The 14,067-nt window shown below is 41.3% G+C and overlaps 1 protein-coding gene across 1 annotated transcript; it reads left to right on the plus strand.

Annotated features, from left to right (window-relative positions):
* The first annotated feature begins 535 nt into the window (after positions 1-535).
* On the plus strand, positions 536-11,236 carry lats1 (large tumor suppressor kinase 1). The gene is made up of 8 exons (XM_003446317.5): positions 536-712; positions 1,221-1,661; positions 2,790-2,877; positions 3,805-5,159; positions 5,681-6,263; positions 6,920-7,102; positions 8,158-8,264; positions 8,348-11,236. The coding sequence occupies exons 2-8, from the start codon at positions 1,332-1,334 to the stop codon at positions 8,855-8,857; spliced, it is 3,156 nt and encodes a 1,051-aa protein (XP_003446365.1). The 5' UTR covers positions 536-712; positions 1,221-1,331; the 3' UTR covers positions 8,858-11,236.
* Positions 11,237-14,067: the final 2,831 nt, after the last annotated feature.

Raw genomic sequence — 14,067 nt, forward strand, 5'->3', positions numbered from 1 at the left:
TATATTCAACACTCCTAAATTAAGGGTTACTAAAACTATTTTTACATGGCTCCAAAATTTCTTTGCATAATGTTGTGTGTGTATTGTAATGGATTTTCAGGCCATCTTAAATCTTTCCCATGTCAAGTGCCCCTGTGCTAAAATAAAAGGAAACCTCAAACGAATACCCAAGCCAATAAAAACGTAAAAAATCGATAAATAATTACTTAGTTATATTAAATAAATAAATACATAATGCCATGATATTTGGAGTGATTATCTCAGAATTTCGAGTTATGTATCTAAAAATTTTAACTTATTGAGAAGTATCGAAATTTGGCGTCAGTAATCAATAAGTCAAGTTATTAAATCTAAATTTCAAAATAATAACGCGAAATTTTGACTTACATGCTTTTTTCTTCAGTGGTTTAAACGAGTTTCCATGCACTGGGAAATTAAACTCAATTGAAAAAAAAAAAAAAAAGGTCTTTTACATTAACGGAACTTTATTTTGAAAAACGGAAGTATTCTTCGTTAGCTTTATTTATAGCTTGGAGCTGTTGTACTTGTCATTCAGACATCCCAGGAATCCTACACGACTAGCCAGTCAGCACGGCACAACAAGGACGTTTTGAGCTAAAACTGCGTCCTTGTCACCGAGGAACGTCAAGCAATAGTCTTTACCCATTGAAAGAAGGAAATTGTGGCGGAAAAACGGCAGCTGAGGGTTCTGGTAAGTTGTCTAACTGTTGTTAGTTGTGCTTCGAGCTAACAGGCTAGTTCGCATCCTGTTGTTGAATTAGCCTAGAAGCAAATGGATGCCTTTAGCACACAGGCCGCGGAGGCACTGCTGAGCCGCTGGATTTAACACAGAGAAAACTTACGATGGCAGAAGCTTACGGATCGTTAGGTAGTTGTGATTTTAATGGCGAATTTGTCGGATGTATTTGGCATTTTATGCTAGTATCTGACGCAGGATCGTTCGCGTTAGAGCAGCACTCTGTTAGCGAACAGTGCTAATAGCGCTAGCAAGTGGGTGAGTTATTGATTTGTAATGGAAAACGGTTTCGTCTGAAGGTTTAAGTTTTATACACCACAGTTTAGCTTGTAAATAAAATAAAAAGCAACGAGATCCAGTTCTGTTTTAGCTATTGGCTACTACTAATTCCCATATTTTATGTTTATCTGTAAAGTAGTACACTCACATTCTCATGGATAACATCCACTCTATATTTTTCCAGCTGCAGCATGCAGATGTGAGCTCAGACATCAAAGATCCTGTGCTATCACTGCAACTCTGGACTGGTGAAATCCTCTTCATCCCTCTTCATCGTCATCCTACATGCTCGTACATGAAAAGAGGGGAGAAACCCGAAGGATACCGGCAGAGGAGACCCAAAACGTTTCCCGTCACGAACTACAGTGGCAACAGCCAACAGATGCTGCAGGAAATACGGAACAGCCTGCGCAACCTGTCGAAACCGTCAGACCCACCTAAAGTGGACACTGGTGCACAAGGGAAGATGCTCCCAGAGGATTCAAGGCAACTGGGTCGCAGCAGCAACCCGAAAAACCCTCACCACAAAACCTTACAGGAGATCCGTGAGGCCCTCATGCCTTTTAAAAATGAGCCCAACACTTCAGGCTTCCAGCGGGAACCCCGTTTTGCAGGGCTCGAGGAGGTGAGAAATGTTTTTAGATATATCTGTGAAGGTTCTCAGTCATCCAGGTCATCGTAGTCAAAGGAGCTTGCAAAGAAAAGCGTCTGGACTTCTTTAAGTTAACTGAAGAACTGAAGAAGCTTCTCGGATGAGAGGTGAAAGGTCTTCAAGCAACTTAAAGAAGTCCAGACGCTTTTCTTTGCAAGCTCCTTTGACTGTTTTTAGATATAGTTAGGGATTGTTTTGAATGATTGTGGAGGTATGACGTTCTGTGCATATCTCTGTAATTGAGGGTAATCGCTGGGAACAGATTGTTTTGAGTGAAATTATTTAGAAAATGAGAGGCATGCAAAGTGGAATTACAAGCTTGTACAGTTCAGAGTAAAGAATTTGTTTCTCAGTTGGCATTTACAACTTGTTTTGAGTAAGTGCATGCAATCCAGGTATGAATTTGGTATGTAGTCCTTTAGTCAAAGTATGTCATAGTTGATGTAAATTTGTTCATTTAAGCTACAATTTTGGCTTTCACAGGTCATTAAAATAAGATAACTGACATAAAACTACTATTTATGATGTCAGTATTAACTAAAGCACCTGTGATTATGATTTTTGCCATAATTAATAAGCCCTGCAGTTAAAGAGGTTGTGTGACTGGTTCTGTTTGTCTGCTTGTTGTTTTTATGTGTTAGCAAATTACTCAAAGTTAAGGACAGACGCCTGAAAATGTTGCCAGTTGTGTGACTTGGCACAAGTTAAAAGTGAAGAACTTTTTCTTTTTCTTTTTTTCTTTTTCTTTTTCTTTTTTCATTGCAGTCATTCCATTTGCACAACTTACTCTGGAAATGCTCTAGATGCAGATCTAATATGTCACCATGTTCTCTTTCCAACTACTCCCAGTCTGTGGTTTTAGTTCCACCTCATCATCAGTCAACACAAATCTTTGCTCTTGTGTTTTTTTTGCCATTGTTCTTGTCTCTGTAGTATCAGTACAGGAGGATTTTCTGTGTTTGTTTATAGATTGCTATTCAACTGTTGGACAGAACAAAACAGTGAATTAAAGATGTCACTATAGGCCTATTTGTGTCTTATTCCTCTTTTATTGCTCAGTTCTAAAAAAAAATTGTGTTCAATTTCTTTTTCCCTCTTAAGCCAAGCGTCAGTCACGGTGTAGGGCCGGCTACAGACTACATGGGTAAGGTTGTTTCCAACCCCAGCTCTGCAGGCCTCAAACCCCCAGGTATGTCAGTCCTCTGGGATTAACTGTTGCTTCTCCTGTTTTATCATCCATCCAGCCTCAATATTGTTTGAGGGATTTGGGACATTTGCTTTAAGAAATAACTGTGCTGTTGACACACAGCATGAGTCACTGCATCACTGAAGGGAAAAAGTTGACTGGAAGGTTTTGGGTTTTTATTCTGAGTGGTGGTTGTGACACATTTTAAGGATGAAAATATTGTCTTTGTTTAGTAAATAAGCAGTTTATAGGGCGTCTGTATTGCCTAGTTATTACAAAAAGCAAACCCTAAAAGTTCTCATTTATGCAAGTCTTTATCCACCATGCCCTGGAGTAAAGGATTGCGTGTGAGTCACTGACAAATGTTTAATACAAATCCTTTATAAAACTTGTGTCAAAAGGATTCCCAGGTTCATTCACACAGTTGTGAAATTGAGGGCATTTTGAAGGTGTGACACATTAATTGAAAGGGGACATACGAGTTCATTGAGGGAGAAAGGCAACACGCAGTTAAGCAAGGTAAAGAGCCACTTGGAAGTCAACCATCCACTCTAAGAGAATCTGAGGCAGCAGAATAATTGGTTGAAATTATTAAAGTATCTGGCTAGGTGACTGAGGCAAGGTTCAGATGCCTCAATTGGGCTGAGAGAAGTGGCTTTTCCTGACGGTATGATCAAAGAAAGGACTGATGGCATGTCTAACAACACAGAAGCTGTATAGATATTAATGTATGTGTGCATTAAAATTTTGCCTTTTCAAGTGAGAAGATGAGTTTTACACAGTTGCTCTTATGGAAGTTCAGTGTTAGCTGGCCTTTTGTTTTGAATTATTTAGGCTATGAGATTCTAAAAGTAATTTCATGTTTTCAGTCATCCTTTCTTTTTTTCTTCCTTCAACTTGATTTTAACTTTAGTGTGTGTCTGTCTGTAGAGTCTTCTCACATCCAGCCGGCTGTCCTGAGGAGGTCAAGCTGGAAGGGCTCCAAGGAAGGAATGATGTACCGATCCGACAGCCCTGGACCGCCTCCTGCCTTCCCACAGGGCCACCCTACAAACAACCAGAGGGTCACACCTCCACCAAACCGTGGTGGCATGCCTTCTGCGTCATCCTGGGACAGCAACCCATCAACAAAGCGGTACTCTGGAAACATGGATTACCTTGTGCCACGCATCTCTCCAGTACCCCAGGGGCAGTGGCCTGATGGGTACAGCGCAGCACCTCAGAATCAACGTGGGATCAGCCCAGTGCCCATGGGCCACCAGCCCATCATAATGCCAAGCTCTGGGGGCAATAAGTTCACCTTTCCCCCTAGCTGGACTCAGAGTGGCTCCTCTCAGCCAGACTACATGACAGGGGGCAGCAGACATCCCCCTCCTCCGTACCCGGTCAACCAGAGTAGCCGGCACAGTCCCACTGACCAGCAGACAGGAGGACCTGCATCCTCGCCTTCTTACCACAATGGAGGGAATATCCCTCATTCCATGATGGTTCCCAACCGGAAAAGTCACAACCTTGATTTGTACTTTTCCGGTCTTCCTCAGTCCTGGTCCAGCCAGCCCCAACCTTCCTCCGGCAACGGCAGCAACCAGGACCACTCTCCGTCATGGCAACATAACATGCCAGTCCGCTCCAATTCTTTCACCAGCCACCATAGCAGATGTACTCACCCGACCAGCTCACAGCCCTCTGCCACCACAGTCACCGCCATCATACCGGCTCCCATTCTTCTGCCGGTGAAAAGCACCCGCGTCCAGAAAGCCGAACTACACACTGCTGTCGCTCCCACACATCCTCCATGGAAACCGCAGGCTGCACCACCTCCTGCTGCGCCTGCCTACCTAGAACCCGCAGGTACAGTCCCGCAGGTTGTATCTGAAGCACCTGACTACCACGGACCTCCTCCCCCTTACCCTAAGCACCTCCTCCAACAGCAGGCTGCACCCAGCCCACCAGGGTATGACGCAGGGGCCAACAGGCTCAGTGCAGGCAGGGAGGATCCCGCTGATGAGGAGAGCAGCGGTCGTGGGGACGGCTCGAAGGAAAAACCATCAGAAAGCCCAGAGGGTGGAGCAGCAAAAGAGGAGGACAGGAAGCAAATCACAACATCACCTGTTCCGGTCCGACGCAACAAGAAAGACGAAGAGCGGAGAGGAGAGTCGGGAAGAGTCAATTTGTATTCCCCGCAGGCCTTCAAGTTCTTCATGGAGCAACACATAGAGAACATCCTGAAGAACCACCAGCAGCGGATTCACAGAAGGAAGCAACTGGAAAATGAGATGCAAAGGGTGAGAACATCAGTGGAAGGATTTTCACAACAGTTGCTGCTCAGTTCTTCCATCTTTTTACTGTTTTCCTACATTTTATTTCTTCTTGTCCTCTTGTGACTTTGTCTCTGATCTTTTTCATGCAGTTCTGTTTTTTCTCAGCTGTTCTTTCTTCTTCTTTTTTTTCCCTCCTCGCTGTCACTAACAGCTGATCTAAAAGGTAAAGGTATCTCTGCTGGCATGTGACATTATTGGGAATCTGGTGTTTGTGTTTTGAATGAGTCTTCTAATGAAAGCATGATGGCCTCCTATGGCTGAATAAAGTGCATGCCATCCCATAGCCTTCGCTTTACCGCTTGTGAATTTCTGCTTTGGAATAAAATGATTAACTCTGGTAATCACCAAAATTGCATTTTGATATGTTGCACTGGTTTACTTCATTTTCTTTTGTCCCCCTTTCCCTTGATGCTTACAGGTTTTCATAGTTTATTTATTTTATATTCATTCATTGTATATGACTATTCCTTTTGCCATGTGTTCAGGTGGGTTTGTCTTCAGAAGCCCAGGAGCAGATGCGTATGATGCTCTGTCAAAAGGAATCTAACTACATTCGGTTAAAACGAGCTAAGATGGACAAGTGCATGTTCAAACGGATCAAGACCCTCGGCATCGGCGCCTTCGGCGAGGTCTGCTTGGCCAGAAAAGAGGACACGGGAGCGCTGTACGCCATGAAGACTCTCCGCAAGAAGGACGTGCTCCTGAGAAACCAGGTGGCTCACGTCAAGGCTGAGAGGGACATTCTGGCGGAGGCCGACAATGAGTGGGTAGTGCGTCTCTACTACTCTTTCCAAGATAAGGACAACCTGTACTTCGTTATGGAGTACATCCCCGGAGGGGACATGATGAGCCTTCTCATCAGACTCGGCATCTTTAAAGAAGAGCTGGCCCAGTTTTACATCGCAGAGCTCACCTGCGCTGTGGAGAGCGTCCACAAGATGGGCTTCATCCACCGAGACATCAAGCCTGACAACATCCTCATAGACAGAGACGGTCACATAAAGCTGACAGACTTCGGTCTTTGCACTGGTTTCCGCTGGACCCACGACTCGAAGTATTACCAGAGTGGTGAGAGTTTATTTTAATTTTACATGCTTATAGTAGAAATGTTAGACTTTTAAATGTCATGCCACATACATACTGCTATAGTGATTGATAGTCATATTAAACATTTCGTATAATGCCCCGATGTATGTAAGTAACTTTTTACTTGTATAACATGTTTCAAGACAAACATCACAAAGTGCTTCACAAAGAAATACCAAGGCATTTGAAACAAAACAGACAAAAAATTACCAAGTACATATGTACAAGTAATCCTGTTAAACCAGGGGTGGGGAACTCCAGGCCTCAAGGGCCGGTGTCCTGCAGGTTTTAGATGTGTCCTTGATCCAACATAGCTGCTTTAAATGGCTAAATTACCTCCTCAACATGTCTTGGAAGTTCTCCAGAGGCCTGGTAATGAGCTAATCATTTGACTCAGGCGTGTTGACCCAGGGTGAGATCCAAAACCTGCAGGGAGTTCCCCCACCGGTGTCTTAAACTAAGCTCTCAGACTGTCATTTAAAAGAGAGGGGGAAAACCAGAAAATTCTGAATAGCATCTTTCAGCTTTTCTTTAATGATTGGCATCAAAATCTTTGTTTTAGGCTCTGAACAGAACAATCTGACCTCTTGACATATAAAAAGTAGAAAAATCAGTGTGTTCACATGTTCTCTCTTCAGGGGACCATGTGAGGCAGGACAGCATGGACTTCAGTAAGGAATGGGAGGATCCAGCCAACTGCCGCTGTACAGACCGCCTGAAGCCTCTGGAAAGGAGAAAGGCCCGGCAGCACCAGCGTTGTCTGGCCCATTCACTCGTGGGGACACCCAACTATATCGCACCAGAAGTGCTGCTTCGAACAGGTAGAGTGCAGCATTTTTGATTTAATGTTTTTGGAAGGTTTTCATTATTTTTGGCTACATATAACTCTATTAGTGATGACATATGGGGTATTGTCATCACCCAAGTTTGTGAATGCGATGACTCAAGAAGGAAGTTGCCTAGGATTGTGAAATTGATACCACAAGCATATCTACTAATAATCTCAGCTGACTTCTAATCACAGTGACCCAGACCACAGGGTTAGAGGTCAGAGGTCATGGTTTTCTGAAAATGCTGTGAATGCAATAACTCAAGAACAAGCTGATGTAGGATTTTTGAAATTCACACCATGGGTGCATCTGCCAGGAGGCCGAGGGGTACTAATGGCCACTTCCAGCTGCTGTTTGAGCAAAGTGGAATCTCATCCTGAGTTCACGTGTAACGGCTGCATAGTGTTTTTTTTTTTTTTTGTTGTTGTTTTTTTTTTTTTTTTTTTTTTAGTGACTCTGCCGTCTCTTTGTCGAGCTCTCTGGTCATCTTTTGTCTCTCATGAATTCATGCTCTGTTCTGTGTATTTGCTCTCACTGTAACAGAGTTGCTGGAAATAAATACTTGCACGACAGGTGAGAACAAATGTATATTTTATCATCCTGTCTGTGACAATAAGAAGGCCTACCGCACCCTTTGATGCTATGTGTATCTATACACAAGTTTACAGAATGAATTATGATTCATTCTGTAAAGTTTAACTTGTTTTAATCTGCAGATTATTATTTAAGCAGCTGATCAGTGATTAAACCACAGGGCCAAAAAAAAAAGGAAAAAAAAAAAAAGGGTGTGCTGCCTTTGAATAGCCATCAGTCTAAAAGAGTTAATTGAGTTACAAAAAGAAAAGTTGCTTTACAGGATAGAAAGAAACAGTATTTTGGCTCCACCCCCCCTCCCATTCATATTACACATTGAGTAGAATAAAAATATGCGTCTCTCAAAAAAAAAAAAAAAAAATCTTGTTAAACTGTGTGCATAGAAATAAAAGCTGTATTTCAGATCTGAATCCTCCCCAAACTGTTGTGAAATTTCCTTTAATCTTCTTCAGGATACACCCAGCTCTGTGATTGGTGGAGTGTAGGAGTGATCTTGTATGAAATGGTCGTTGGACAGCCTCCCTTCTTAGCAACCACACCCCTGGAGACGCAGCTAAAGGTATGCGAGGCAGTTGCAGTGAAATGCTAAGCATCCGCACAGGTCATTGTTTGCCTCATGTTATTTTTCCATTTTGAAACTAGGTGATAAACTGGAAGAGCACGCTGCACATTCCCCCGCAGGCCAAGCTCAGCGCAGAGGCATCGGATCTCATCGTTAAACTGTGCCGCGGCCCTGAGGACCGCCTCGGTAAGAACGGTGCGGATGAAATCAAAGCCCATCCTTTCTTCAAAAGCATCGACTTCTCCAGCGACCTCAGACAGCAGGAGGCACCATACATCCCCACCATCGCCCACTCCACGGACACCTCCAACTTTGATGCCGTGGACCCGGATAAAATGTGGAGCAGTGACGGCGATGATGAGGACAGCCATAACGACACTCTAAACTGCTGGTTCCGCAACGGAAAACACCCCGAGCACGCCTTCTACGAGTTTACCTTCCGGCGCTTCTTTGACGACAACGGCCATCCGTACAGCTGCCCCAAGCCCATTGAGTACGAGGGCTACGAGGACGAGGCCGACTCGGAGGGCGCCGCGCAGGAGGCCGCCAGCTCCTCGGCGTTACAGGGACGAGACCTGGTCTACGTGTAGCACCCGAGGCCCGCTGCCACGCTTGTACATAATGAGTAGACACGGGGTTTTCAGTGGCATCACATTTGAAACATAGGAAGTATGTTTGTACGGTCACATTAACAGACTGTTTGTTTTAAAAACAAAACAAAACCACAGTCGCAACTTAAAGGAACAATTCAACACTTTAGGAAATGTCATTCTTTGATTTCTTACCACGATTGGGAGGATGATAAATAGAGAGCTACATAGGAAGCTGGCCATCATTCGGTTAGCTGAACTTGACTCTAAAAACAGCTCTGTCCAAACTTAAAACCTGCCTGTCAGCACCACTGAAGCTCAGGATTAACACACTGCACCCTGGTTACCTGAGGAAGGTTCTTGCTAGACACAACTTTATTTATAAAGCACTGTTACACTACAACCTACATTCACACAGTGCGCCCTCTCTCTCTCACTCTCACTCTCTCTCACACACACACACACTTACTTACTTACTTACTTTAAGATGCATGTAGTAAACTGTCTGTGTCATGTCCTGTTCACGTATAGTTCATGGGCTACTTCGGTGTATTTGCACCGGTTATGGCCACAAGCAGGAATGCACCTCAAAGTACTGACAGGCATCCACACACAAAGAGAATAGCTGCGAGGTATCTGTCAATAGAGCTTACATGGTCGGATACCATTTATTGAATTGAGGGAGGTGGTAAATGCACTACACGGTTACCTAGGTAACCAGGGACAAAAAATTAGAACCAGTCCGGTGTTGATACAATGCTTTTCTGTCCGGACGTTACTTTGACACATGTTCACCAGATGGTGTTAATGTCGTGGCTGATTGATGTAGGTTCTTGTCATATTTGGGATGCCACTCAGTTGGGGAAAAAGAAGACCGTGACTCGAGTCTAAGGCTTTGTTAGATCCTAACCTAGCAACAGCTGCTGGTTTTGTAACTGGGGAAAAGATAATTCAATAAAATGAAAAGTTAGGAGAAAAAAAAAAGTTTAAAGTGCCCGATTTTAGCTTTAGTTGACATTAGCCAGGCTTTTTTTTTTTTTTTTTTTAAATGCACTGCAGCCCTATTTTCAGGTGCACAAATGTGACTAACGCCACCATTAAACATCCATACCCGACATCATGGATGTTACAGAGTAAAGATACTCTCAAATTAAGGCTGAGAATCTGCACTTTGAGCCCTTATCAAATCAATAACTGTAACTTGAATGTTTTTCTAAACCGTTAAAGTAATAACCACAGACCTGGACCTGAACTGTAACCCAGTGGGTTTCAGAGGTGCTGATAGGTGGGGGTTTTTTTTTTTGTCCCGAGCTGGCCCAGCTACTCCAGTATCATTCTCCTTCTCCTGGCATGTTTTCCAGAAATGCATCCATTTTTAAAGTGTGACATATGCTGCCTAAATCTCATAAGAGGAATGGAAAGCAGGAAGAAGAGGAAAATAAAAAAATCGGGGTGCTCTCTCCCTTTTTAAAGCCTTAATTTATTTAATAAGTTGTAACATGTGATGCTAGTGTAGATGCTGTTTGTGTGGGAGTTTTATTCAGTGGTTAAAGAAATAATACATTTTAATTTATATTTTAATGTTTGCAGTGGGGGATTTAGTGTTATGACTCTTAGAAATGTTGCAGGGAGAAATATTGCTCTAATTAATTATTGCTGTGCCGTTTTATTTTTGGTTAAATATAAAGGGGGTTAATAATCAAACGGGCATATAATAAGTAGCAGCTGATGATTGAACTACAGTAGATTTTTTTTTTTTTTTTTTTTCTAATTTATATCTAAAATGTATTTATAAATTATGTTGTATACAGTTGATGTAAATAATTTTTTTTTTTTTTTTTCTCTCCCTCCCACCCCCGCCCTCTGGGCAGGTCCTCGTTGGGGTCCACTGCTGCTTTTTTTTTTTTTTTTTTTTTTTTTTTTTTTTTCTTTATCCATAAACTTTATTTTAATGTCACTCATATTGGTCAACCAAAGCACTAAATATGTGGATTTTTGTTTTTTGTATAACTCACTTTTAAGGAAAGAAATCACAACACTAAGAAAAGTCAGGGTTTTTGTTTTTTTTATTTTTAAAGCCGGAAATGCACTTGGTCATCTTTTGGTGAGTTTTTGTTCGACTCTTTATCACATATCAGTTCCCTTTCTTTTTTTTTTTCTTTTTTTTTTTTTTGTGCTTTTCTCTCACTGCGTGTAGGAAAGATCTCTGAATGTAGTTATCATGGACTTACTGGTGACCACTGTTATTCTGCACTGGTTTTGTGTTTTCTTTTATGAGAGAATTTTATTTTTCTGTAAATTTGTTGCTCTGGGAAGTTTAAGAACAGTGGAAACCGGGATGAATAAAGAATGTAAAGAACAAAACCTGTTTTACAAGCACACCAAGCGTGATGTATTGTTGTCGCCATCAAGTAGAGGAAGATTTAAATTTTAGCTGCATTTAATTTCTTTCTTCTCATATGAATCGGCCAGAAAGGGCAGACTTTCATGATTGCCAAGCAACAAAACATATTCAGCAAATGGAAAAAGTAGAAATTTATGCATTGTTTGACTCCCCTATATTAAAGTTACACTGCTACTAAAGGCAGCACCCATGTGTTAGTCCTAATCTTGTAGATATTAATCCTGATAGGCTTAGAAACTGCAGCATTGTGACTGAGTTTACAGATACAGAATTATCAAAGCAAGGCACTAATCAGATCTTAGGTGATTTGCTAAAGAGATTTCAGCCATGCTAACAGGTTTGCAAGAGAAGCTCCTCAGGCATGCTCAATGGCTCTGTTATCCTTTAAATCTAAAAATTGTATGAAAAGGTTTTCATTTTTCATAAATAGTTCTACTGTATAATTTAGAATTCAGCACTGTGGAAAAATATATTTAAATATTAAAAAATTGGACTTCTCTTAAGATGAATACAAGTTCAAATCACCTGAAGCAACTTTCTGCTCAGATATGTTTTTAGCTTGCTGTCCCAAAAGAAAAGAAAAGTGTACACAGATGTTTTCATCCCAGTGGCGACACTACCTAACAGCTTTTAAAAAAATAAATTTCAAAAAAGGAAAGTTTTCTGACTTTGCAACCCTGAATTTGAAGTTCCTATTTGTTGCCACCAGAGGGCGCTTAACAGAGTTTAACTGGGAAGTGACTAAAAATGCAGCAGTAAGTCAGTTACTGTATGCATGTGTGTATGGGAACATATGCTAAAAACAAATGCTATGTAAAGTAATAAAATAAAAATTTATACACTTTTGGCTGAAATCTAACATTTTTAGGTTTATTTTATTCTGCATTTTCTGCACTACAGTATAATGTGAAAATAAAGCTCCAGTGAAGAATTGTCCCCATAAAATAGGACAATCTAACTTTTAAATGTAAGATCACATCACTTGGCTCATCTTACAGTGGATAACTTATACCCAACCTAAAACGGTGTATTTATTTTTAAGTGTATTGTCAAACACTATTAAATGTGGTTAAAAGTTTCAGTCCAGTTCAGAGTTACATATTCTCATTCTAGTCTCAAGACTTACAGTTATATGACTTTAGGTTTTGTTTACATATGGCAACGCACACATATATCCACCTATACAGTTATTGGCAGCTGGCTGACAGACGTACCTCAAACTGAACACCCTCCCTTTCCTTCCTGTAAGATTTCAAAATCTCAGTTTTCTGAACAGTGGAGTCAGTTTTGCAGGTTAAAGGTAAATAGTTTTGACCAGTTCGGCATGTTGAAGCCACCTGTGGAGCAAAATCCAGAAATAAGGCCTTTAATGAGTCTGTGGGATGTGGGATACTGACGGCCCTGTAAGATTTTGCAGACCTCGGCGCTGTTCGAGACTACAACTAGATTCCTTGTTGGGATCATTTCTCATTCTCTGTACAGCTGTGTACAAAAACACCACCAACCCCAGCCCAGCTGTAAAAGCTACAGCAGCACAAACTCCATCACATTTCCATTGGAATTTAAATGCATTCAGCTGGTGAAAATGTTTTTATTTTTGATCCTGCAACAGAGTCTCTCTCACATTGTTGAAATGTTGCAGCTACCAGAACAAAGATCAGATAACTTATCAGTGGAGATCTCCGTGTTTCCTTCATCAGGCTCCGTTTGTCCAGAACCACCAAAGCATCAGATCCCTGGACTATGTTGGAAGAGCCTTCAAGCAAAGACTTCAATACGGTCCACTGAATGGCGTTGGAAAAATGTGATTGCACAGATTTAACAAAGAACTATTTGTTAAGAATTATATTTCCAAAAGTTTTATAACTTTTCCTATTGATAAATACCTTTCCTATTCATACTACACCAAAGTAATTTACTGATAGATAATCAAATGACAGGAGAAGAGTCTACAATAAATAATGATTTAAAAGGGACATTTTCTGTCAATTAATAAAAATTTAATATTATGATTAAAGGCCAATGAATTACCTAAAGTTCTTCTGTAATTTTACACATTTATAATGTAATTTTGCTGGTCTGGACAACTTAAGATCAAAGTGGGCGGTATGTGGCCCATGATCTGAAATGAGTTTGACATCAGTGTGCTTAGCATTAGTAATAAACAAAATTTTATTCATTTTTATTTGACCATTCTGTGCACTACATCACCAGATTAGTGATTTTCTGTAGCATTCATCACCGGTCCTTTTTGCAACAGTGTTGCATTTGGGTATATTTGTTATGTCCGTTATTGAAGTAGGTGGCACTCATAGGGATTATTTTCTGAAACACCCCTTTTATGTAAAAGGGGAAACTCTAAGTTTACTTAGTGAGTTGATAACCAGTTTCGTGTGACCGCTCGTCCTTGATGTGAATCCAGGAAACAAAGATACCCAGGATATGTTGAGCTAGTATAGAGCCCAGGAGTTAAGCAGCCAAGCTTGGGACAAAGGTACTTCTTAGACCCCTGAAGGTTCTCATCTATACCATAGACTCTGATATCATGTTGCCTAGCAACCATCTACTAACAGGTTTAAATAACCCATTTGTAGCATTTATGCATCTATAACCTCTTGTAAAACAATCATATTTTAATTCCATCTTTAATTTACAATCTACGACCCGGAAGACGTACCCTTATTTCCTGAACTTTGAGGTGCTATCTTCAGGTCACACACACTTCCCACACCTCGAGTGTCAGGCTGATGGGAACACTGGTTTTAAAAATCAAACTAGACACTGCACATGATTGAGGACAAACAAG

Source organism: Oreochromis niloticus, linkage group LG15 (genome assembly GCF_001858045.2).
Source record: "Oreochromis niloticus isolate F11D_XX linkage group LG15, O_niloticus_UMD_NMBU, whole genome shotgun sequence".
NCBI lineage: Eukaryota > Metazoa > Chordata > Actinopteri > Cichliformes > Cichlidae > Oreochromis > Oreochromis niloticus.